Below are 26460 nucleotides of genomic sequence, written 5' to 3' on the forward strand. Positions count from 1 at the left end.
AGTGAAATAAATCCCACTCCTGAAGTCCACCACGGCCTTAGAGCTGCGTAGACTTTCAGTAATTCATTCTTTAATGTCATCTACTGGTCTATTGAGTGTACGGTTTCTGTTTCCTTCAGGCCATGGAACTTGCTATATCTGTCAAACAACCCTGTCTGCCTGACTACCTCCCAAAAGGTCTTTCTTGAATTCTGACCATGTGAGTCTTCCATGAAGTCAGTACAAGGACTCTTGCTAATGCTGCTCTGCAGACAAGGAATTCTGAGACTCTCATGACAGATGAAATCCAAGAATGCAGGACTGGCTGAAGAAGAGGAGAGTACACAGCAGTGCCCAACCAGCAGAAAACTGCCGAGGAAGGATCTAAACTGGAAAAGCTAGCAGCTGAAGAGGGCTGCTGACAGGTGGGGAAGGCAATTTTCCCCTTCATCAGCCGCCCAAATGCCAGGTCTCCTCACTTCTTGAGCCATCCCACAGCTGTCATCTGGTTCAAGAGTGCAACTGGTCTCAGGAAATTCAAGTAGGATCAACAAGCCAAACATATTTTATGCACTGTCCTCACGAAAATAAATTCTTTAACCACTTAACCCTAAAATTTCTCCAGAATAGTTAGTCTTTAGACAGAAAAAAACCCCAGCCTGAGCAACACTTGACCATAAATCTGTGGTTCCCTACAACTGTTTCTAGCTACAGCTCAATCACCGTGACAAACACTGTAACTGCAGACACAGCTGATAACTCTGAGAAATCCTGCATATTCCCACATAATTTCATGTATTTTAGACAAATTCATATTTCTCATAGGATTACAATCCCAGTTTAAGAATTACTGTTTTAAGGAAAGTATTTCAAAATTACAAGAGCTTTGATAAGAGATGGAAATGCAGAGATAACTTCTACTCCTGTTACCAATTCTACAACTATAATACAATGGAAATACTTAACATTAAGAAAAACCCAAGTTTATCTAAGTTTGAGCCCTAGATGGAAACAAAATTTTCTGTCTACAGTTTCTGTAGAGTGTTGTGCCTCCTATACTCTTCCCTGTCCCAGACATTGAATAGCTCCATAGCACAACTTACAGCTAGGACCTTGTGCACTTTTTAATCCCTTCATTAAAGAGTTTGCCACAGAATAAATAACTTCCTGGTGATTTACGAATTCAAGTCAAAGTCTTCAATCACCTTTAAATATGGCCACATTCCTAACTAGTTTAAAAGAATGGTGTTCTAGACATATCAAGGTATGACAAATTATTTCTTCTGAGAGTAAAATCTGTTATGTGTGAAACTTTTTAAGATTGAACTCATGATTTAGACCATCCACAATTCAGTTTCTTTTCTGTCCAGGAGGTATTAATAGAACTTAATTTTTTTTTTTCTGTTTGTTTCACATATATCAACTAGAAAACCATCAGTAAAAGCTTTCCACATTTTATCAGGTACCTGTACAGTGACAAAGACAACAGAATATTGATCTTTGTTGGCACAGACAAGAATGATATTTTTACGTCACGGCAGACATATAGCTACAAAACTCTTCATTCTATGGGAATTATTTGAGGAATAGAGTATGAGCTACCCAATACAGTCACAAGAACTTAAATGAGACATGAAAATAAATTGTACACAATAAGAGTGGGCAAAAATGCAACAGACTGCCTGACAAGGCTGTAAAACCTCCATCCTTACAGATTTTCAAAACTCAACAAGGCCTTGACAGCCCTGTTTTTAGCAGAAGGTTAAACTAGATAACTTCCAGTTTCCTCCTATCTAAACTCTTCCATGATTCCAATGAATAGGCTCAGAAAACTTAGAAAAAACCTTTTCAATGGAATGTTAGGAAAAGTGCTGAACTTTATCTAACAGAAACTGCAGAAAATGTCATCCATTCTTTTCTTACACAAATAATGATTTCTGTAAGTAATTCTTCCCACTGTATGTTCTGTTATTCCACAAATTCCATTTTTGACCAAATTTGAATTGGAAACATAATACATATCTTCAGCACACCCCTCTAATTTCTTATTTTCTCTTTTTGTATAATTTTAATACAAAGTTCCCAAACCAGGGTTTATCTATCCTTTATTTATCCATAGGTTATTATTCCACTTATTAAAGACTTCCAGAAGCTAGAGCTGGTAATAGCCACAGAATTTTCTCTACCATTTTTCTATTGCTGATTCCCAGCTGTTCACTCTTAGGAGCTTTGTCTGACCAAAGCATTTCTGCCCATGGGACTTTTACTTGAAAAGTATTTCCACCATTTACAACAAGAATTACCTTCCTCCCCTGACACAATCTACAATTTTTTCCCAACCTACCTTCATTGGCCTCTTCAGCGCTTCCTGAATATCCACGCGCTTCCGCATAATGGTCTGGTCTAGCTTGCGCTCAAAGGCCAAGAGATCCATGTAGGCCTGGGACTCAGGAACCAGCTCCCGGATCTGAGAAGGAAGCAAGGAATATCTAAACACTGGAAGCACGAATCTGTCATGTTCCAGAACAGCAACACTGACACATTCCCAGCCCTTGGACAGGCATGCCCAGAGGAGCTCTGCCTCCGACAGCAGCTCCCAGACAGTGGGGCAGGTCTCAGTGGCATGGGACAAGCAGAGACTGAAGAGCAGGAGCACACAACTGAGGCTAATGCTTTCTGGAAGACCCCGCCTGAATCCACAAAGCCTGACTCATGGCTGTTTTCGAGTGAGGCTCAGCTACCGGCAGCCAGGGAGACTACTCTTGGCAATCCAAAGTACAGTGAATTTGTCCTGTTCAAACTAGAAAAGTGCTGCATCTCCCTAGACTAAAGGGGGGGTGGGGTGCTCATGTTGGCATTTCAAAAACAAGCCTCACGCATTGTGAGTAAAAGCTGCCACGTAGGATGCCTGCCTTTGTCAGCACATCTTCCTGGCCGAGGCGAAATTGACCTTCATGTCAAAGTTTCAACATGACCAGCCGTCAGGTGTGTCAACTTACGATCCTGCCAACTTTTACTGTTATTTTAATACATTAGTGAACTGCATTAGTTCTATTGGCAAACCCCTTTTTTATTTTCTCTTTTACGAGGAAGTTAGCAGAGGAGGGGATATGAAGTAGGTTGGAAGCAAGACCTAATGAACTGAGCTTAGAAATGGGTAAGTAAGTATAACCTTAAATGAAAATGTTGGTTCTTAATTTGGAATAACGCATGCAGGAAAACCATAAAAAGGTACTGTAAGTAACTAAAATAGATCTACTAGACAACCTTTTCTATTTCTACAATATTCACTCTAGCTTTCACTTATTTGACTAAAATATTTAATTGCTATAATATTTCCACAGAAATTAAAAGTGAGTTGGCGTTCATGTTTTGTTTTAGAAACAGAATTAGTTACAGTTAAAATTATAGTTTATATCTGGTGTAAGGCACAAACACCTATGTGAGAGATACCAGGCATGCATCTGTTCCCTGTGTGCTGCAAGGACATGAGAACTATTGCACGAGGTCATGCCAACAGCTGGCTCTCCTAGCATTGTGTCTCTGACAAGGTTTCAAAGTTGCTACCCTTTAGTATCTGCAACAGCCCAAGGCAGAGCATTCCAGAACCTCACTAGGCAATGTGGGAGGAAGAACCTCCTTTTGCTCATTTGGAACCTGCCATGAGTGAGTTTCATTTGATGGCATTTCCCTGCACTGCTGAAGCAGCAGTGGGAAGGCATTCCCTAGGCACTTTTGCCTGTTTTACAGGTTTTTGTCATCCCTTTCTTAATAATTTTCTTTTCCAGCCTGAAGACTAACAATTTTTCCCTGCTGTATTTAGACAGATTAAGGTTATCAAATAAATTTCTCTTTCAACCAACTCTTTTTGTTTTGAGATGGTAGAATACCTGCTTTACGTACAGCAAGAGTAAAACTTTGGAAAAGCAGAAACCACTGATACTTTGGAAAAGCAGAAACCAGAGCAAAAACTCTGTTCAGCTTTAGCCAAACCATCATATTTTTAACTGCTTATTTGCTTTCTCCAAATGTTAGTATCAGCAGCCATAATTAAAAAAAAAACAACAAACATGAGCATGGAGAGAAAGCATTACCCTGGAAACATCAAGGAACTGACAGACAGCTTGCAGAGCAAATGCAGCGAGGCAGTGAGTGCAAATCTTTGGATACAACAAAACACCCCAATGTTTTTTTCCTGTTCTGCACAGATGAAAAGATTCCTCAGCTCCTTGCCTGAAGAAATTAATGATGGTGTAATACAGTCACCGAAAAATTCTGGACTGAGAAAGCATTTTCAGACTTTTAATGCCAAGTTTCATCAGAGTCAGTTTGTGAACCCCCGGGCAGATGGTGAAGCACAGAGAGGCCTACAGAGTCCTTAGGATACAGCCTACACAACACAGGTGATACAACCTTTCCGGCTGCTTCAATGGGTACTAGACCCGGGATCTAATCAAATTCCTAGGAAGTTTGTAGAAACAGCAGAAACCTTCAATAAATATTTTTACTCCACACTTTTACATCTTTTATCACATGAAAGTGAAAGGGTTATTTGCTATTTCATTCCTCTAACCAAACTGGAAGTTAAATATTATAAGAAGCTAAAAAGCACAAAAACTTTAAAATCAGCCAAAGACAAAACTGCATCTAATTCCTTGAACTGCAAATGGCCACAGGTTGGGAGAGCATTTGAGAGAAGAATTGTACTTGCTGTGTTTTTATTCTTCTCTAGGGATGTGTTATGGTCACAGCAGAGATGGGATTTTGGGCAAGATCAAAGGCTCACTCAGGCCAGTTTTGCCAGCTCACAGTCTTTTGCTTTCTCACCATGCTACTGGAATAATCTTTTGGAGGCATGATAGTGCCTATGTGATAAGGATCTGTGCAGCCTGCCTAATTCCTTCTCTTGCATTATTTGCCCTAACAGAAAAGTTAATAGTTCGTGCAGGTCTACACTCTTCTATTAAAGTTCTAACTATAAACACAAAGAGCGTTTCAATACTTAAATTCGCCATTCTGGCCTTTATCTAGTTGAAGAAATTCCAGAAAGCACCTAGCAGAACCAGCATCTCGTCAGCCAAGGTTTTGAACATACTTTATCTTAGCATTCCATGGATAACTGGAAGAGATTACTATTAACATTAGTAAGACAGTGTCTTTCTTGAGGCTGGAGTTGTTTACCTTTCTGTTATGAAAATTCAAACATTTCAAACATTTAAAGATTAGCAAAAAGCAATTATTACTAAATTATGCATTTTTTATCCTTGATTTCCATAAGACTTTTTATCAGTGGTGACAAAAAAATGGCCAACTTGCAAGTGGGGGCAGTGAGGATAGGATGGAATGAATGGCATGATGGCAGACAGTGTGGGGGCCCCACCACACTTGCCTGTAACCAGATGTGCAAGGCTTGTGAGACAGAATCAGAGGCCAAGGAACAGCTGCAACACTACAAATTCTCGGATACGAACAACATCTTTGGATAGCTTCTATGGTTGTCACAGTACAACAGCTTGGAAGGCAATGAAAGCAGTCAGCAATGGGGAAAGCAATGAGGAAGCCTTCTGCAAGAAGATGAGCAGCAGAAGGAGTGCTAAAGAAAAACCCAGGTCCAGGTCTGGTTCTGCTGCATGTGTCGAAAGCCACAGAGAAGGCTCCACGTTGTCTTTGGCTCCATTGCTCCTGGCTGAGTCCTGTCCTCAGGCCTCCCAGAGTCCCGAGCCCAAGTCAGTCAGGGCAGCAGGGCTGTGCAGAGGGACCCTGACAGGCTGCAGAAACAGCATGGCACTTCAGCACGGTAAAGGTCAGCACAGGAAAAGCTCTGCTCCTGGGATGGGATCACACCGGCCAGGGGGACAGCTGGGCATCGGTGGGGTAGAAAACAGGTTGGCAGGAGAGGACTTGGGGGCCCTGAGGGACAGATAACAAGTGCAGAAGGAGTCTGAGGGGTTAGGCAGCCATAGCAAAGGTCAGCTGCAAAAGGGGCTGCATTAGCACAGGTTTTGCCATCAAGCCCAGGAAAGAGGCTCTTCCTTGCTACTCCACGCTGGTGAAACTGGATCTGGACCAGCGGGCACAAGAACACAAAGGTGTGACACCCTGGAGCAAGGCCCGCAGAGGCTCAGGAGGATGCTGGGGGCTGGAGCACAGACCTGCCAGGAGAAGCTGCAAGAGTTTCTCCAGCCTGGAGAAGAAAAGGGAAAAGGAGATCACCTGGGAGAGTGCGACAGCCATGTGGACTGGTGGAGCACAGAGAGGGCCAGCCTTCCCTTGGAGGTGCATGAGATTACAGAAACTCACTGCAGCATGGGCAATTCAGTCCTATAAGGAATTGGTTTGTAAAAAAAACCTCTGACAAAACAAACAAAACACATTATAGTATTAAAACCTTGGAACAGGCTGACAAGAAATGCTCTGTGTCCATCCTTGACTGGAGGTATTCAGAACCCATCTGGACAAGGTCCCAAGCAAGTTAATGTAATTTGAACCTGTTTTATACAACAGCTGGCCTGCAAAACTTTCACAGATCCTATTGCTGTGCACCTCCAAGATCCCAGAAAAAAACCCAGTAAATAAAATTTGATCTATTTCAGGCAGGAACTACTGGAGCTGCAATCTTCACTGCCTAAGCAGGACAAAAAATCAGTTTCAGCAATCTTGATTTAAAAAAAAAAATCACTAATAAATAGAGATTTGGCAGCTTCTTGAGAATTAAGCTACCCTGGAATTTCTGTCTTTGAGACAGGCAACAAAATCCAAAACCTCTTACTCCCTCAAGTCTGACAAGCTCAATTTGATCCCTAGTCTTTTTTACTACCTATGTCAGATAGACATAACCCACACATCTCACAGGTATTGTTGAGAAGCAGAATTTTTATCTTCAGTGACAGTGACTGAAGTCTGACTTGGCAGCTACTGGACAGTTTCCCTGCTGAGAAACTTTATCCTACAGCTTATTGACAAAAGTGTCTCTACCACTGAGGCTTCTATGGTCAAAGAAAGACAGCCAAAGGCTGACTCTCCTTATAAATGATAACTGTGCCACCCTATGACCCCTAAGAGAGAGTGGTTTGAGGAAGATTTCTGACTGACTACCACAGGGCCGGTAACACAGTCCAGTAAAATGGCAAAAGCAATCTGTGTTCTTGGGCCTCCTCTCTTCGGACCTGGCAAGCCATTGCAGTTGCTAGGTCCCTTCAGAGGCATCCTTCAGGCTGAACAAGGCCAGCTGTCTCAGTCTTTCCTCATGTGCTGATCCAGTCATTCAATCAACCCGACAATCATCCACTGACCTTAGTCCAGTTTGCCAATGTTTTTCTTGAATTTAGGATTCTAGACTAGGATCTAGACACAGTGCTCTAGCCCTGAGCTAACAAGTATGGAGCAAAGAATGGTAATCAAGTCCCTCAATCTCTTGGCTGTGCTCCTGGCCACAGAGCTCTGGATGCTGTTAGTCATCTTTGCTGACAAGGCATACCTCCCGCTCACACTCAGCTCACTGTCCGCCAGTGCCTCCAAGGCCTTTCCAGCAGTGCTGCTTCTCAGCCAGGTAGCCCTCCTCTTTCTCAAGGAAGAACATTTGACTTAGTTGACTTTCATAAAGTGCTTGTTAGTTCATTCCTCCAGCATGTCCACAAGCATATCAACTGGTTTCCCCACCCAGTGATCAGTGTCATCTGTAGATTTTATAAGCAAGTACTGCACTGCCTCCTCCAGTGACAAAGAGGCTGGACTGAACAGCTGCTATGACACATCCCTACAGCACTCTGATGTCAGTATCTTCATGGCCAAGAGCAACCATTAGCCACCTTATCAGCCTCATCATCCATCCACACGGCTGTCAGCCCATTTAGACCAAAATGTCCCAACCTGAATACGAGACTATTATGTATGAGAGAGTGGCCTTGAAAGGACATTGGCCAGTTCTCTCAGCTCCTTCAGATGCAGCCTGTTGGATACCATGGAGTTGTACAGGTCAAATTTCCTCAACTAATCCCTGGCCTTATTCCTGTTCACTGTTGCCTGTTCCTCCTGAATGTGTTCACTGATCACAGGGCATGGGAGGCATCATTAGTGCAGACTGAACAAAGAAGGCTTTGAGTGTTTCAGACTTATTGTCTCTGTCATCAGTGGATCACCCAGCCCACTCAGCATGGAGCACACATGTTCCTTGGTCAGCCTTTATTACTAGTGCAATAGTAGAATCTTTTCTTGTCCTTGATGTCCCTTGAAGATCTCAACTACAGCTGAGCTTTGATTTTGCTGATACCATTCTCTGCATGCCCAGGCAATTGTTCTAAACTCTTCCTTTGCAGCCTGTCCCCGCTTCACTTCTTGTACATTGCCTTTTGACGTTGGGACCACCACTGTGATTACCCTCTTCTGGGCTCCTCATAAATCATTTTCCTGAATTTAAAACAGGCTGCTCTTAAAGGTCCTTAAAGACCTCCCAGCTTCCTTAAGCCACTTTGCCCTTCAGAGCTGCTTCTCAAGGAATCACACCTACCAGTCCCCTGAATAAGCCAAACTCTACTTGTCTAAAGTCCAGGATTTGTACTTGACTACTTGCCTTCCTCATCCCTGGCAAGATCTTTAATTTCTTGATTTCACAGTTGCTATATCCAAGGCTACCACTGATTTTCACACCCCTAACCTCTTCTTTCTTGCATGAAAGAATGGCAGATCCAGGTGTTCCTCACCTCTGGTTGGCTCAGATGGAGAAAGAGGTGGACAACAGCATGCAGTGACCAACCCACAGCAGGACAGCTATTATGGCATGGGATCTGTGCAAAGAATTCCACATGGTGGTCAGTGAACAGCAGCAGCAAAAATTGACTAAATATTTGTGCAAAGTTAAATGAAGCAGAGAAGATGACAAGGAGAGGACAGGTGTACAAAACCCTGTCAGCACAGCTAGACAAAAAGTCCTCAGGAATTCAGGGCTGAGTGAGAAGAACAGCAGCCAATACTATGAGACAAGCACACCACTGAAGGAGGGGCAGCTTATTGTTTCGAAGTTGCACTCCGCTCAGCAAATTAATCAAGGAAAAGCAGAGATGGGCACAGCTATGCAGCCAGAATGGTTTTCACCCGAGATTCCTGCATCAGAATGGGTAGGCAAGAAAGCCAAAAAAACAGAATGGTGGATCATTTTTCACAGCTCCCTGGGAAAAAATGCAACGACTCAATACTAAGAGAAAATAAGACTGACCAGAAGCAATGAGGAGGCAAGGCCTCGAGAAAGAGGTACAATCTGAGGTGCAGTCATGTGTCCCTACAGACAGTTTATGGTCTGAGGTTGAAATTGAGGCACAATGCGAAACCTAGGTCACAAGGGTAGCATCAGCTCCAGAGATTTAGGTTCCAGCCATGAATGAAGATACCTGTGAACTTCTCCAAAACTGAATGAGGGTTTCAGCAACAGCCAGGTGTGAACAAGGGAAAGATCCAGAAGTGAGGAAAATAGGGCAGGAAAGATCCTGCTGGACAGAAATGGAGTCAATGTTAAATACACTATAAAAAAATGCTAAGCTTTGTTATGTTACAGTATGTCAATGTAAGCGTAACCAATGTCTTTGAGTTCATTAAAATTGCATTTTAGACAAAAGATATGCAGTCAATACAATCAACTTACATTTAAGTAAAGTATTTGGAACCACTCCTGAAGACAGAAAAATGGGAGCTGGAACAAGACCTGGCATAGGAAAAATGTATTCTTGTACAAAAAAAGGAGAGGTATGCTAAGAAAACTTATTAGTGATAAATTTGGGTGTCACTGTCATTGCAAGGAAGAGGATAGTACAGAGAATGTAAGGAAGTTCAGAACTGTATAATGGAGATGGGATGATATATAGCATTACAACACACAGGATCGTGCCTCAGAGTCTAAGTCCTGCTCTAATATGGGAATTCATCAGTTGCATATGACAGAAAGCAGAAATACTTGTATTAGCCAATCACAGAACGACCAGAGGCTGTATCAACATGGAAAGGGCAATACAAAACCCCAAACAAACAAACAAACAAAAAGCACAGCAATCCCAATTTGCAGTGCTATTTCGAATAGAGCTAAAAATGCAGGAGCAGCATTCAAGCATGGTGAATATTGGCAATCTGTAATACTATGTATAGTTCTGGTTTCTTGAGAGGTAGATTTAAAAATGTTTGAAAGATTAATTTAACTAGGATCAGATAAAACAAATGACTAAGAGGATTTCAAGAGGGGAGCCTCTCTAACTTGGCAAACTAATAGTATTTCTCTTGCCAAGCCTAGCAAAACAAAAAAAAAACCAAAAAAAAACCCGAACTGCCAGATCAAAAGTATGTCTCAGGTAAGAAACCTAACTAGTCTGGAAGTGGCCGTTGTGTCATGGTTTCCATGACAGAGGGAACCAGATTGGAAATGCCAGGATGTCCCATGCAGTTCCCTAATCCAATCTTCCTATGTGCAATGTTCGCTAGGTTGAATTTTTCATAAAATTATATTCCTGCAAAATTAAATCCTTCTCAAATAGTTGACCTGGAGTGGCTCAGTGATTCTACCCAACCAGCACAATGCTCCAGGACTATGGCACAGGCTTGACCAGAGAGTCTGGAAATCCAACAAGAAGTTACCTGTGCCAACTGCCTGAGTCATTATCATAGTGAGGAGCAGTGAGAACCCACCTCCTTTCCCACTACTACATAAGATAATTTTCAAGAGTCAAATGTATTTAATATCTTCCCCTCTCCCCTTCAAAATTCCCAGAAAACATAAGTAAGAGTCTGTAAAAAGTCTATGGGTAACAGATGCTGACTGGCTGGAAAACACTCCAGAGGTAGTTATAGAAAGCTGGAAGTTTTACCCCATGTTTCACATGCATTCCACAGCCACCAGTGCACATCCTCCACTTGACAGGACAATGATGTGCACAGCATTTCTTCATCCCACAGACGGTGTAAGAGATTTCTGACACACTAACTGCAGCCTTACAGAGTACCTTAACCCAGACAGAGGTCACATCATTGATACCACTACTGCAGCTGCACTGATAAAAACCCCACTGCAGAAGAGACTTCTAGCAAATGCCTCATTACTCCATCAGTTAAAGCTATTGGCTGGCAGCAACAAAGATACTGAAAAGCAAGAATATTTGGTGACAGCATGGTTCTGAAAGCATCTGTAGAGATTTCTGACACACGTATGTATGGCTCTACCTATTAAAGAATTATCATGGACTTGGTAAACAGAGTCAGTGATCTTCTGCTGGCAAAAAAAGTTTCATTACCTGTTACACCTTTTAATCTTATAAAGGCAACATGCAAAATAAAAACTGAAAATAAAAACACTCCCACAACCAACCAACCCAAAACAAAACTAAAAGCATCTTGAAATTGACATATATTTCAGTAACAGCCTCACTGTACAGGATGTATCATTGTCTGTGAAAACAGTTTGTGTGGGACAGACAAAACTGACAGTACAAGAAACTTAGCTTTCATTATAAAAAAAAGGTACAGACCACCAGCAGAGCAGGAATGAGACTTTAACATAATTACCAGGGAGGCTGCTAGTGGTTCAGAGGTCTGGGTTTAATGGTAGCTTAGTCCTTTCAAGACAGCAACATAAGAGATCTAATGGCTACATACGAAAGGCTGTGCTTTCAGAATGTGGCAGGAATTGCAAGAGAAATGATAGCATAACATCAGGAGTATCAAAGTGGGCTCACCTCTTTGGATGGCTAGTAGTAGGCACCTGTGAAATGTCACAGAAGTGACTTTTGGAGCCTGCCAGCAAGTTTGAGCTCACTTTAGCAGTGGAGCTTGAAAACTTGAAAAGGATATGGAGGAAAAGGACACACCTGTCCAAGGGATTCTGAGCCCAGAAAAAGCACCAGCAGTCAAAGCAACTTAGATTAGGATGTGACAAGGGTATGTATTTTGAAGCCTTTAGGGACCAAGCAGTTTCTTCTGAACTGTACTGAAGAGGGTAAAGAAAATAAAAAGTATGGGAATAATGAGAGAGGAGAGCAGAGAGAAATCCCAATGTTTAGAAAGGAAGTAGAAGATGTAAGCACTGAGGATCAAACATAGGCAGACACCAAAAGCCAGATGTATCCGCAGGGATAAGAGAATTAGTAACTCTCCAGACAATACAGACCCCTCAGACTCTGCTGTTTACACAGGTTCGCTTCAGCCCTACGGTGACACAACCATAAAAATCATAACCTGGCAGCTCTACTGGGCCAGAGACCTGAGTCTGAGCCCAGCCCCTCGGGCAGAGCCACACTGTGGGGCAGGTTTTGACAGCCTCAGGGAAGGAGGAGAAGCCTCGTGGAGAGCCGAGGCCGCAGCGCCGAGGTGCCGGCTGGCAGCCCAGCGCCGCGGTGCCTCCAGCAAGCGGCAGTGCTGGCTCGGCTAACCCAGGCACGAGGCCGCGCAGGCCGGGCGCTCCGCTCCCAGCCCCCAGCCCAGCCCCAGCCTGCTCTCCAGACTTTCACCCACTGCCTACTTACTTTTTAATTAGATTTTTAAACAAAAAGTGAAAGAATTTTCTAAATTTCCTCTAATTACACTAAGATGCTGAACTGGTTGTGAAGGGAATAGGAAATGAAAGCGACTCACCCTCTGAGGGAGAATTTTGTCAGCCATCTTCCTCCTCTTGGCACTGTACATTTTTTAAAGAAAAAAACACGTTACCATGGTGACAGATCTAGGAGTAACGAGGCCACCTGCTAAATTATCCTGACATCTCCACATGCTGGTGCACAGCTGTGCATGCATCAGCAAAAGGGTCTCACCCATGCCCAGGACCTTGTACCCCTTCTCTCAGCAGCCTGGGGAGGCAGATAGGTAAAAACAAATCAGGGCTGTCTGTTATGCATCCTGGAAAGAAGTCTGTAAGTTCTTTGATCACAGCATCTGCCGTGGTGCAGGGCGGCAACATATGCAAGTGCATGTGCACACACTGCTTCTAGGTACAGGCAAGCATGCAGAGGACAGTCTCACGTGTGGCGTGCACAGACACACCTATGCATGTGCACCTCTGAGTGGCTGAGTGCCTGCAAATGGCACATCAACTTGTTCACACAGACAACACTCATTTATTCAATCATGCCCAAAATTAAGTGCTGAAGCACACACATACATATATATATGTGTGTGTATTTCATATGAGGTATGAAAACACACATATGCACACCCTTCCTTCATATGTACATACACAGTTGTTTAACATATTTGCATGAGTGATGGATAAAGATAGAAGACCTTACATTTCCACATTTCTTCATCTTTATGAACACACATGTGGCAAGACGTGTGCCTGCAGTGTGTATATATACTGTATCCATACCCATACATAGGCACATTTCTATAGCTATGTTTTTAAAAACACACTTGTACTCATGTACATAAACACAAATGTCTATGTGCCTGAGAAATGCTGCTCAGGCACATAGGAAGGAAGACTGTCTTCGGATTCTAATAATTGTTCATGCCCACCAAACCTGTCACCCAGCTTTCTCTAACAGGGGCCAAGAGGGAGTTCAGGTCCTATTCTTCATCTCTTTAACTTGTGAGGCCTTTATCTTAAGCAGGAGATTAATTACTCTGTGACAGACACCTGCTGCCACTCTGCCATGTCACAAGGACACCCCTCCTTTTCACGCTGGAAGTCTGTCATCAGCCGTGTCCACATAAAAGCTGTTTCCACGCACATTGGTGTGGCATATTCTCTTCCCACCTTTGTTAATAATGACCCAGGGCTGAAATATCAGATTCTTAAGACTCTTCCCCATCCCCACATAAGCCAAGGCTGAGGAACTCTTTGTGCCTGGAGGTACAGCAGGCAGAAAATTCAGTTAAACCCAACTTAATAGGTGAACAATGTCCCTTTTAAAAATGTAGGAATAATGGGAATGGAATGTCACATGGTGTGAAACTCCAACACTGTCCACAGCTCACAAAATTAAATCTGCACTGAAACACTTCACAGAACCTGGAAGTAAAGGCTGAGCAAGCCCCAGCCTCCCAAAGGGATAGGGATATGCATGTATCTGCAACAACCCCATAGGCTTGCAAATAAAAAGCAAGAAGAAAACAAAGCAACTCCCCAAACAATTTGGATCTCAACCAGTTCTTAATAATCTCTAACAGAAATGAGATTTTTGTCTCCACCGAACCTGCCAAAAAAGGACAAGTGCAACTTTCTTGGCCCATGCTAGAAAACATGGAACTCATTTTACCCCCCAGAATTGGACCCAAGATGTCAGAAAAGTGTGCCTGAAAAACACATAATGGGAAATAACAGGGAGGTGGAAATGATAAAATGGAAAACATTCAACACATTATCTGAAGGGAAGGCACAGCAGAAGAAACAGAGAAACTCTCTGAGTACCCACGCAGCACTGGTGTGAATTGGGCTCAAGGCAGTAGAGATCACTGCTGGGTCTCAAACTAGAAACACTGAAGTTAAGAACAGGGGAGGGGAACTTTTTACTGTGAGTCAGGCCAACAACTTTTAGCAAAGTCCTCTAATGCTCCCTGGAAACTAGTTAGTAACTAAAGTTTACCTTAATTATCCAGCAGGGGCAATTTTTCAGGTTATATCCACCCTAGTACCTGAAGGCTGGGCATTATTTTGTGCAGCTTCCTGGAGAACCTCCTGGGAGGTGCTATAGAATGTGCATTTTGGCTGGTGCTGGGGAAGGCCTCCAGGAGGCACATGCACTGCTTGTGCTCATGTGCTGCACTCACACACATTCCTCCTGTGCTGAACCTTTTTCAGTTGTAAAGTATTCATATTCTCAAGATCAGTGTCCTTTCCAGATGCATCCCAGACACAAGTATTCCCAAATCTGGCTTGCTGATCCAAGGTATATAACCTGGACAGAGCAGGGCTCCTGAAGAACTGAACTTAGAGAGTCATGTTTTACCTACAGTCCCTGACACCACCAGAACACTGCCTGAAGCTGTATACACGTCTATAATGATTTTGCAAAAGGTAGCCCACACAGATGACTGCACCCTATGTGCATGTGGATCACACTCAACACTGAAGACTGATGAGGTCTAATGAGCTGCAAAAAGTATTTAAGAGAGAATGCATTCAGCAATGTACAAGGTGGGCATATTCAAAAAGAAAGTTCCACACAGAAATCCCTCTGATTTTATGAAATTACTTCCAGTGCATATTTATTTATATGCAAAAACACTTGGGACAACTGCAAGTTTTATGACCACTCTTCTGAGTGACCATAGTACAAGCATTCACATGACAAACCAAAGTTTTTTCCACTTGTGTGGAAACAACTTTGTGTTTCCAAACAACTAGGTTAGCCAGTCGGAAATCAGAGCAACTATACAGAACAGGCAACAAATAATACAGTAATTGTACTATATTAGAAGACAACTGTTCATTAATTCTAAAGGCCAAACATACTCGAAAAATTTATGGCCTGACAAACCTGCAAAGTAAAAACAGAATAACTTCAAAACCAGACATTATTAAAGGTTGGTTTGTTCAAGACCATTCACAAACAACAACAACAACAAAAAGTAAAATTTACTAATGTTTTTCCCTGCTTAAAAAGCTGTCAGTACATAGATCTTCTGTCTCATTTGATCTTAAAAGTCTTATCTACTGCTAAACAGGTACCATCTTTGCTTCCTCAAATTGCCCTCCTGTGTTTTCTTTCCAGAACACTCACCTCCTAGCTCGGTTCTGAGTGGCTTGCTGCTGCTGCTGCACCTGCTGCTGCACCTGCTGCTGCTGGACCTGCTGTGGTGCAGTGCGTTTTCTTGTTGTTTCCATCACAGTCTGGGGCATCCCAGGTCGCACTGAGGGGCTTCCGACATACGGGGGGCCTGGAGGACCCATGGGAGCCCCCTGATGGGGCATTCGAGCTCCTGATGGCATCCCAGGGCGCTGCAGGAAAAGCAAAACAGAAAGAAAGGCTAGTTTGCTTCCTCTTTCTGCAGCTGCCAAGACATTTGTACATCATGCGACACAGGCCCCAACAGATTCCCTGTTTTGACCATCCTGATAAGCACTAAGCAGCAACACAAAGCATGTGAGCTCTGTGAGTGGTGTATCTTGGGTATCATGAAGAGGCATTCGGGGATAAAGTAGACAGGAAACAATATTAGCTTGGGAAAACACTCAGTGGTCAGTAGCAGATCCAGACCAGGTTACAGCTGAAAGCTCTACCTTCAGCCCGAAGGGAACACCCCATGGCAGCGACACGCAGTCCACACTGGTGCAGCTCACGTGCTGCTCCGAGCTGCGAGCACACTCCCACTGCATGCACTGCGCTGCCGAGCAGGCGGCTCTGATCAGCCGGGAGACAGAAACCAGCACAGGCAAAGCACCAGGATAAACATTTTCCACTGAGAGCCTTCTGCTTCGCCTACACCAGAGAGCAGTGTAAGTTCATAACGCAACACGAATCCTTTATAAAAAAGGTCATGTCTCTGATCAAGCCTTTAAAAAAAAAATAAAAATAAGTGGATGTGGTAGTTTGTCAGCAGCCCCTGTAGGCATTCTAAAGCCCTGGCATTTATATTGTCTTCTGCATGTTCTTGAGAGACACTGGGTCAAATCACAAGCTTAATGCTGCACAAGACACACAGTAAATCCAATTCTGAATGCTAAAAGTTTATAGCCTTCAAGAAAAAACACCAGTAAAATAATGACTGCCTGTAAAACGCAATTCAAAAATGAGAGATGAGCTTAGTCTCATACTGAGAATTATTAATATGTATATGTCCACATATATGCAAAAATACAGACACACACACACACTCTCTCTATGCATTTGAACCAGGATGAAAATAAGAATAGCCATACAACAAAAGTAATCTGAAATCCAAGTGCCCCTACAAAGTCTTTTAAGGAAACCAAGAGGCAATGGCACCCATTATGGATAAACAATTGGTTAAAGGATAGAAATGAGGCAAAAGCAACTTGTTCTGAAAACAAAAGAAAGGCACGTGTAAACTTCTACTGGGACGTCTCCTTTTCAGCATATTTAAAACAACCTGGGGAAAAAAAGAACCAAAAAAAAAGCCAGGAAAAAAGCAAGGAAGTGAAGAAGTTTATTGGCAATGCTTAGTTATTCATGCTGACAAGGACGAAGGCCAGCTTCAAGAACTGCAGAAGGACTTTATGCGACAGAATGAATGCTTAAAAGGAAGATGCAAATATAGTTCAATGCATATTGAACTGAATAACAAAAGGGGAAAAAACAATACAAGAATCACAGACAAAGTGATCGGCCCTAAGTTGATTGCTGTCCAGCAGAACCAAGACCTTGTTTAAACAGACACTTCCAGAAAAACATTGGTTCACTGGTTACTAGAGGTCAAAAAAAGTTATAAGGAAAAGAAATAAGAGTGGAGGGAACAGAGGATATCAGTGCACCATAGCCATGGTGTGTCCACAAATGAAGGTCTGTGTGCACTCTGGCTCTGCAGCTCAGTGATAGCAGAGAAGAGCTGAAACAAGGACAATGAATGGCATATGGAACTGCATCCAGGGAAGTAAAGGTAAATACGTTGTGACTTTTCATCTGGAAAGAGGTGATCCAAGGTGATCTAAAGGGGCATTTGCCAGAGCTCTGCAGAATCACGTGTGGCCTGGGGAGAACAGTCAGGTATTGACTGTTCACTGCCCCAGCCAAAATAGCAAACCCTGGCCATGGAGAGGTCAGAGGGGTCAGGCTCACAGACCATTGGAGGGGTGAGTTTGTCACACCGTGGGTATCAGCCTGTGGAACCCTCATCCAAAAGGCTGCTAACAACATGGAAGACATACTTGGCTCAATAGCTGCAGACTGTGAAAGTACTTGGGAGAAATACACTAGTGGACCCCAAAGTGAGATATGTCCACCCCTGAGGGTATGCAAGCAAGTCCACTGGGAGTGGAAAGAAAATATTTAGTGCACAGTCAACATATACAATTATTTTTAAAAGTTTGTATCATCTTTATATCATAATTTCTATGATTTCTAAATATTTATAGATGTATTATAAAAAAACATAATTCTAAAAATAATTTGAACCCGCATCTCCAAATTAACCACCCAAATCCACTCTAGCTCCCAAAGCCCCAGATCAGTGCCCTCCCTGATCACCACAAGTCTTAGATATTCATCACACTTGTATCTATAAAGCAAACTGGAGAAAGGAGAAGAATGGATGATCAGCAAAGAACCAATATGGGCTATAACTGGTATGGACAGAGAGGCAAGGCAGGAGGTAGGAGAGTCACCAGCGCAGGAATCCAAGCAGGTGAATTCAGCAAGTGTCGATGTAAGAAAGCAATGGCAGGTATGGCCACGGAGAGAGCAGCAGGCAGCAGACAGACCAAACTGCAGCTTTGTGCAAAGCTCCAAATGTCTTCTGCCATGAGCCTGGAGCCCCGAGAACAGCTGGAAGAGAACAGTGCTCTCTGTTCCTGTGTATGCGCCCCGACCCTCTGACCCAGGCAGAGTCAGCGGAAAGAAACGGCCCAGAAAATGCTTCTCTCTTGAGCCTGCATTTAAGACCTGTCATCTGTCAAGCCACACATTGTGGCCTCCTTCCAGCAAAGGGCAGACCACCGGGCCAGCTGCTGCCTGTCAGTCAGCTGGGGACATCTGACAGTCATTCAGAAGAGCCCGAATCCTGAGCACAGCCATCTCGTGGAGACTGACTGCCTACATGGATAAAACTGAAGGCCTACTTTAGTGCTGCTCTGAAGGACAACTTAGGGCTTGAAGAACAAGGCTGGCAAGCTAAATCTACTATCAGTCTTGGTCTTACGTTTTTGAACTTCCTTCAGTTTTCTTTGTTAAGCGCTAAAATAGAGAAACATAGAGAAAGGACAAACATGAGAAGAGAGTGGCAGCTCTAGCAAAGCACATTCGATCTCATCCCTTGACTGCCTCATTCCTTTGCCTCTGTTCTCATGTTCCTACCTCTGAAATCACTCATAGATAAAATATTACTCACTGTGCAACTGTCTTCCTGCTGCAAGCCCACCAGACTCCCAAGATACAGAAATCCTTTATCTATTTAAACTTTTATAAAAGAAGAACATACAAGCAGTATGTCACTGTACCTCAAAGCTTATTTTGCTCTCAAACGCATGTACGATACAAGACAGTGAGGGACAATACATCAAATTTTTCACAATAGTTACATTAAAAAAGAAAAGTCTTCATACTAAAGAGTATTCCAATACCATTATGGCTTTTGAAAGAGATCTTGAAGGTGCATCTATCTACAGATTAGGATCTGTCTGTCCCCCTCTTCCTCAGCAGGATGGAATCAGTCTTAAACAAGAAGCATCCATGGAAAACACTGCAGTGCAAAACTAACACTCCGCCTTCCTGGAAAATCATCTACCTGAGACCCCCATCCCTGACCCATCTCTGTTTGTACCCACGGTCCTATGTCCTTTTGACCTCCATTGATTCCATTTACATGTATTAATCTGCACAAGCACCTCGAGGGCAAAACCGCTGCTGGCCATAGGAAATGAGGAAGACTACAGCCTGTCCCCAGCTGAAAGGGCCACTCTCACAGAAGGTGAAGAAGGTGAAGCAGAGAACAGAGCAGAAGTGAGGCACAGCATGAAGGCAAAGACACAAAGGCACACAACCAATATTTCATGCATGTATACTGGTCCCCAAGAGTTCTGCCAATGGCCTGTGTACATGTGCACAGCCCATCACCGCTCTGGCTACAGCTGTTCAAACCTGAGCATGCTGTCAGTACAGCAGAACACCACCCCCCTGACACCTGCTGCCATAGCCCTTCACTGCCTTCCACTGACCAGTTTTCTAAGCCGTGTTTGGCTTGTCTGCTGTCTTCCTTGTCTGAACTTCCTGTCACATCAGAGCTCTGCCTCTGTCCTCTTTGTCATCCTTAAGTGAACTTCTGTCTGACAGCAATAACAAGACAACATTAGAGCAGTGCTTTTCTATGCTCTTCTACTGTGGAGTCTTTTCTCAGGGGATGTGCATCACAGCAGTCAAAACACAGAAGTAGAAAAAAAGGAGTCCTGTCTGGACATACCAGTAAGAGGAAAATAACCTGGAGAACTGACAGGTGAAAGTAAAAGAAAGTATCAAGAAAAGTAAAGCAAGAACACCCACAAGAGGCCTCAGAAAGACTGACCAGAGAGCCAGGAGCTGCTGCATTGCAGCTGAATGCTGAGCTGCATTTACAGCAATCTCCTGTCCTGACAGACTCCAACCACCTCAGCACCACACAGGCGGCTCTTACAGCTGGCTCGTGGGGAACAGCCACCAGCTTCTTGTTAACAGAGACACTGAGAGATTTTGAGAATAACCACCACCACCAAGTACACAAACAGCATATTTCTTCACCAAAAAGGAGCTTCCAAGAAAAATGGAGAGAGACTGTTTACAAGGGCCTGGAGTGACAGAACAAGAGAGAAGGGCTTCATACTGACAGATAGTAGGTTTAGATTAGAAGAAAATGCTTTACTTATGAGGGTCATGAGGCTCAGGTTGTGGCTGCCTCATCCCTGGAAGCGTTCAAAGCCAGGCTGGATGGAGCTTGGAGCAATCTGGTCTAGCAGGTGTCCCTGCCTATGGCAGAGGGGTGGGACAAGATGATCTTGGAGATCCCTTCTAATCCAAATCATTCTATGATTTCTATAAAGCATAAACATAAGCAAGAGGAGATACCTGATGCTGTCTGGAAGTAAGAATGAGTAACTACAAGTACATGGAACCCTTAAGAAATTTAGACTAGATTGATGCTGTGTAATGGAAACGAGTTTCTGACTGCACAAATGGTTTCCCAACTGGATATGTTGCTTCAGAATGGACTCTTAGAAGTACAACTAATAAAACTGGTACAAGGCTTCTCTCCTCCTTACAAATATAGATGTTACTTCATGAGTTCTCTTTTAATGTCTATGAATCTTTCAGAGGCTTTGTAAGCTGAAACATCAGTATTGCAATTCTTGCTTCCTGCCATATTCACCTTCCTCCATTTCCTAAAAGCTCTTGGTCTGTAAGTCCAAGTGTTCCAGGTACCACGCATTTTACTATAATATTCGCAACAATCCAGAAGTCTTTAATTAGGAAAACATCCCATTTACAGAACTGTGAATTGGAACATGAGATTAAGTTCAGTTCTAATTCATGCATGTCTGTTCACAGTTCAGAGTAATCTGCCACCAAGTTTCAAGACAAAACCCAACAAAGTCTTTGGAATTGAAACAAATAAAACTTAAAGACCAGCTTTGAGTTCCACCAGCTTTAACAGATCTCATCATACCACTGCTGTGATTTAATGTATAGAAGGGATTTTGTGTGAAGAACTACCAGAATGCACCTCTTGAAAAGCATGACTTTGGGAGGGAGAGGAGCAACAGATCTCTGCAGCACCATGACTAGCTCGGAGAGAGAAGAAGCTGGCCAAGAGCTTGTTGTCTCTTCTCTTACAGTAATCAAACAACAGTTGGCAGGATCAGATAATTCCTTATGCAAGATAAGCTGAAAAAATTCCTGACACAAAACACTGACTGGTAGAAGCTTAGAAGGTTCAGGAAGATAGCATTAGACTAACAACCATAAAAAAAAATCCACATAGAGGCACTACACAGAGGGCAGCTTTGGGTCAGAAAGCTCCCAAGCTCCAATTCAGCGTATTCGTATGAACAATCACTAAGGTTTTGCCTTATTCCTGTATTTCCATGCTGCCTTCCACTGCCCTCATTCTATGTGGGATACTGGACTAAACGATCGTCTGACTATTTTCATATTCCTACAGTATTTTTTTTTAAAGAGAAGAGCAATTCAAACATCTCACAGATCCATTTTATCCATACACCTCCATGCAGTTCTTCCTCCTCTCACAGAAGTACTACCAGTATCTCCATCATCTTTGACAGATGTTTACTTCTTTAACCAGTACCCAAGAGCCTCCAATGACAGAGATTTTACAACTTACATGATCAGTCTCTATATTAAGAGATTATAAATAAAACCAAAAATATCCCTATTCCCTCACTGATGAAGCCTTCAGAGGTGTCCCACTACTACTGCCCTCTGAGTTCCCAGTCTTCTGGCTTATTAATCATACAGATTACCAAAACCAGAAAAACATTATTGTAAGTATACGCCATGGATTTATAATTGCTTCTGCATTATTCCCTGCCCCACTTCCCAATCAGACTAACAGTTTATGTGATTTCTTATTAGTTAGACACTAGGCAGCTCACAGGACATCCAAGCCTTTCTCCTGAATAGTGACATTTCATTTAAACCCACAATGTATCAGGAGATGCAAAACTCATATATGAAATTCATTGCTTGCCCCTTTTTCCAAATCACTGATAAATCTGTTATAGATCCTCCATATCCATCAGACCTGTTGTTTAGTCTGTTCTAACACTGACGAGTTATTTATCATATATATTAAATATTTGCTTATATGCTGGCATGCTCTGACACTCTTCTTTCACTGTTGTAAATGCCATTTCATAGGAGACAGTTTATGTATTCACCATAAAATCCTATGACCAAATTTGATAAGTAGATAGCCAAACAAAAAGAGGACTGAGGATAAGGAAAGGAGTCACATCAGCGATACACAGGTTTGTATGAATTAGCAATCTTGGAGTGTAGCTAATATTAAACGGTAGAGATTAGCAGGAACTATGAAATAACACCTATTAGCAGAAAATAAATATGGATAAGGACTTCTACTGCCACAGTGAGCTTCCTAAGCACAGCAAAGAGGACAAAGACCAAGATCACTATGGGAAAAAAGAAGGTGATATGAACTGACAGCAAGTACATTGTAAATACAGCTATGACTCCAGAGTTAAGAAAGGCACATAGACCTTTATAGGGGTATCTGGTGGATAAAAGGCAAGAAGACTGGCTTTGGAAGGAAGATAAAGTGGGAACAGGAAAAGGACACAGCAGCAGATGAAAAAGGTCAGAACAATGTGAGAAGAAAATGAACCTCTCAGCAGGTTCTTGTGCGCAGATGACACAGCCAAGGTCGCCAGCACAAGGCACCAAGTGAAGGTTCCTGCAATCCAGTCACAAGGGGACAGATGTCTGGACAAGAGTTTTGACAGGACCAGCACCACGGACCTTCTCAAGACTAAACAGGCACATACCTGTTTGAGTAAGAAAAGGACAAAAGAGAAAGAAACAAAGAAAAAAGCAGGGGAGGGAGACACAGGCAGGATCCATTTAAGGGATCCAGCCAGCAGTGAGGCCTATGGTAGGGACTGGAGGATAGAGGAAACTGAGGAAAGTAATGATCTGCAGCTAGACTAGTAACTTGTTCAACAAAATATAAGAAAACAGCTGGACACCTAGAGAAATGTCATAAAGAGTGCCTGAAATGTACTACTGGAGAGCAGAAAATGCATTGATAGAAAGATAATCAACATAAATGTGGTGATTAAAGGCATATTTGTCCATACAAACGCTAGAAAAACAGAGCACCAACAACAACAACAACTAAGTACAGCATGAAGCCTTTGTACAAAAATGATGTACAAGATGTTGATGAAACTGAACAGGAGTAAAAGCATAGTAAAAATAAATAACTGAAAGAGATTTAAACTTGCTAAAACCCCAACTGCTAACCAGAGGTGTAACAAACTATCAAGGTCTCAAGCAGGCGAGAATGAAGCGTCCCACTTGAGTTTTAACCTTTGAAAGATTTCACCTTTCAGGGGGATCCCTTCCACCTGGGACAAACAAGGAAGAAGACTTCATTTAAGTTGGCAATATGGAAAAGCACAAAGGCAGGATCAGGTGCACAAGAGCAAAGGGCAAAGTGACCTTAGCAAAGGAATATATGTTTCCAGAAAGATCAAGTGAATCCAAGAGCTAAGTGCCGACAGGAAATACTGCAGAATTATCCTGTTAATTTAAGTGTCAACAAAGCAAAAAAAAAGATTTCTCACAACATTCTATCTCTGTTTGCTTCTCCCCATTTTTTGAGGGGGGGAGAGAAAATAAATTCCAATAACCAAATTAAATAATGTTATCACAGATAGAATAAAAAAATTAATCATTTGAAAAAGAGATTGATCCCTGAAATTAGAGCAGAATCTGACTCCAAGAAATTCCACTAAAGTCTGCAATGCAACTTGATTTTTTACTTAATTCATTCAGGTGTTGATACACTTTGGGTAGTAATAAAACAGAGGAGCCAGCGCTAGGCAAACTCAAGGTAATGGTTGGCATGGCACATTCTGTTATTCGGTAGGATACAAGGCCTGGAGAGATAAAACAAAGTTATAGCTTTTTTCCATCTTTTTTAAGTAATGGAAAAGTGACTACCCCAACCCATGTTTTGATCAAATGAACCTGAGATGAGGAAAAAACTAAAGGAAAAAACAGACCAGGCACCAAAGCAGAACTAAAGGAGATGACAATAAAGGAAAGGAGAGGGTGATACAAGAGGTGTTCAGGCACCAGAACAACAGCCAAGAAGCCCCCGCCTCGGCAACAAGAAGCAGGAAGATATTTACAGATATTCCAGGCTAATGCATATATTCAAGTAAGATGCCACTAGCAACAAAACTCCCAGGGTAGAAAAGGCAGACTTTCCTGGCATCCAAGTAAGTAATGGAAATGAGTTCTGCTATATTCATTCCGGTATAAATTAAAAATTTCCCAGGCTTAAGAGCCCTGCATGCTGCTTTCACACGAAGGCCAGCTAGATGTGGAATAAGCAAATTCACATAACTATTTTTGCCACTCTTCTTGATACTAAAGGAAGAGCACTGGTGTGCAAATGCCAAGGAAAACTTTAGAAAAGGAAAAATCATCCCATCTGCCACCCTCCCAACTTGCTCCTGGTTCTGCTCAGATACAGCCATCACAGTCCAGACCACCTTGACAAATCCACATGTCCACAACTAAACCACTGCTCCCCATCACCCCAAACAACTGCCAACCTCGCCCAGCCTGCTCCTGTACACTGGCACCACATCACCTCTTCACAGCTCCCACCACTGCAGAAGGCCACCTCAGAGTCCTTAGCCCTGCCAAATCCACCATATCCAGCATCTAAACGAAACACACAAGATCCTACACATCTGGAGTAAGCCTGAATCATGGAGACAACTCAATAGCCTGCCTTGAGCCCCACAGGTTTCTATGACCTCTGTACAAGAGCCCCCACCTGATGTCTTCAAGAAGGTGTCACAGGAGGTGCCAGGATCCTCAAGAAAGAAGCACTTGGGAATATCAGCATCCAAATAATATCACATCCCTTTGGGCGCTTTAACAGCCTTATTTCTGTTCAATGTGTATCAATGCTAGAAATCCAAATGTTATAAATGGTGACTGCTCTCAGACACTGGAGTCATTTAAAGAACGTTTCCAATGGCAGCAAAACAGGGTGAACATTTCCCCTTAAATGGAGATCGAAGACCTGATTCTTAAACAAAAGCTGGAACATTAAGACCTGAAGGATTGCTTTAATTAAGCATGGCACCCTGAAATTCTCTCCTGGGTGAGTTTCCATAGACTGTTACAGACCTGCAGAGCTAATCTCTTCAAGCCCCTGAAAGTCACCTGTTAAGTAGCCAGAGGATACGAATGAGCCAAGACTGGAGACAAGAACCAGAGGCAGCACCCCAAGGCTTCATCAGGCTCTCATCAGAACTGTTTTTCAAAACACAAGTTTGATTACAGAACAAAGTGTCCTACAAGCCCATATGGGTTAGATCCAGTGCAGATTCTGCACCACGATCAGGCTGAAAAGCATGCTATTCACCATTCATGGAGAATCACAGCAGAAAGCACAGCACACATCCCCCCAGACACAAGCCTGTATTAACAATGAATCAGTGCATAGGCTGGGGGTTCTACAGACCCCAGTGTTCTCCTGGTGATGCAGCTATCAGCGCCCCAGGAGCACACTGCAGGAGCCGATCCAGCCCAGCACAGAACCTCCAGTTTCCACTCATCCCTCTATTCAGAGCCAGCCAGCTCACTAACTTTCCCGACTCACCACCCCATGGACCAGAAACTCAAAAAGTTTGCTTTTCGTAGCTTTGCGAGCCCCTCCTGTAACTTCATCTGTAGCCATCAGGGTCTGCTCAGCCTCTCTCACTCTCTCTCTTCCTCTTTCTTTCCCTTTTCTGCCTTTTTCTCCAACTCTCCCCTCTGAGTCCTGCTGGGCTCTCACACTTCTAATAGCACGGAGTGGGGAGGGGGCCCCTTCAGGGCCTTCCTGACGGCCCACTCGAGCTCAGCCTCAGCTGCTGCATTCCTCCACTGATAAGCCAGAAATAGTTTGTGCTGCCGGGCTCTGTCTGTTTACTCTGCAGGGACAGAAAATCCAGCTTTTTAAACCTCTCTGTCCAAACAGCAGAGATAAGCAGGAGGCAAATTGAAAAACACGTCTCAGTTTTCCCTGGTAGTGCTGCAGCCTCTCCTCCTCTGCATCAGGGATGGGAAATTCTGGGGCAAGGGGAAGGGGGAGGGGGCAACTTCAGCA

General features: G+C 43.1%; 1 protein-coding gene across 7 annotated transcripts in view; it reads right to left on the reverse strand.

Moving 5' to 3' along the window:
• SMARCD3 (SWI/SNF related, matrix associated, actin dependent regulator of chromatin, subfamily d, member 3) overlaps window positions 1-26460 on the reverse strand; it is a 76572-nt gene that overhangs the window by 25643 nt on the left and 24469 nt on the right. For 4 of the 7 annotated variants that reach the window (XM_064407291.1, XM_064406395.1, XM_064406908.1 and 1 more), the window contains 3 exons: window positions 15669-15886; window positions 12583-12625; window positions 2324-2446 (listed from right to left, as the gene is read on the reverse strand). In XM_064407291.1, the coding sequence (XP_064263361.1) occupies window positions 2324-2446; window positions 12583-12625; window positions 15669-15877 (375 nt within the window). In that variant the 5' untranslated portion in view covers window positions 15878-15886. Of the gene's footprint in view, window positions 1-2323; window positions 2447-12582; window positions 12626-15668; window positions 15887-16168; window positions 16368-25137; window positions 25274-25971; window positions 26168-26460 lie in introns of those variants that run through there. The other 3 variants (XM_064405812.1, XM_064407437.1, XM_064407501.1) reach the window with 3 other exon arrangements.

This window comes from Passer domesticus, chromosome 1 (assembly GCF_036417665.1).
Source record: "Passer domesticus isolate bPasDom1 chromosome 1, bPasDom1.hap1, whole genome shotgun sequence".
Lineage (NCBI taxonomy): Eukaryota > Metazoa > Chordata > Aves > Passeriformes > Passeridae > Passer > Passer domesticus.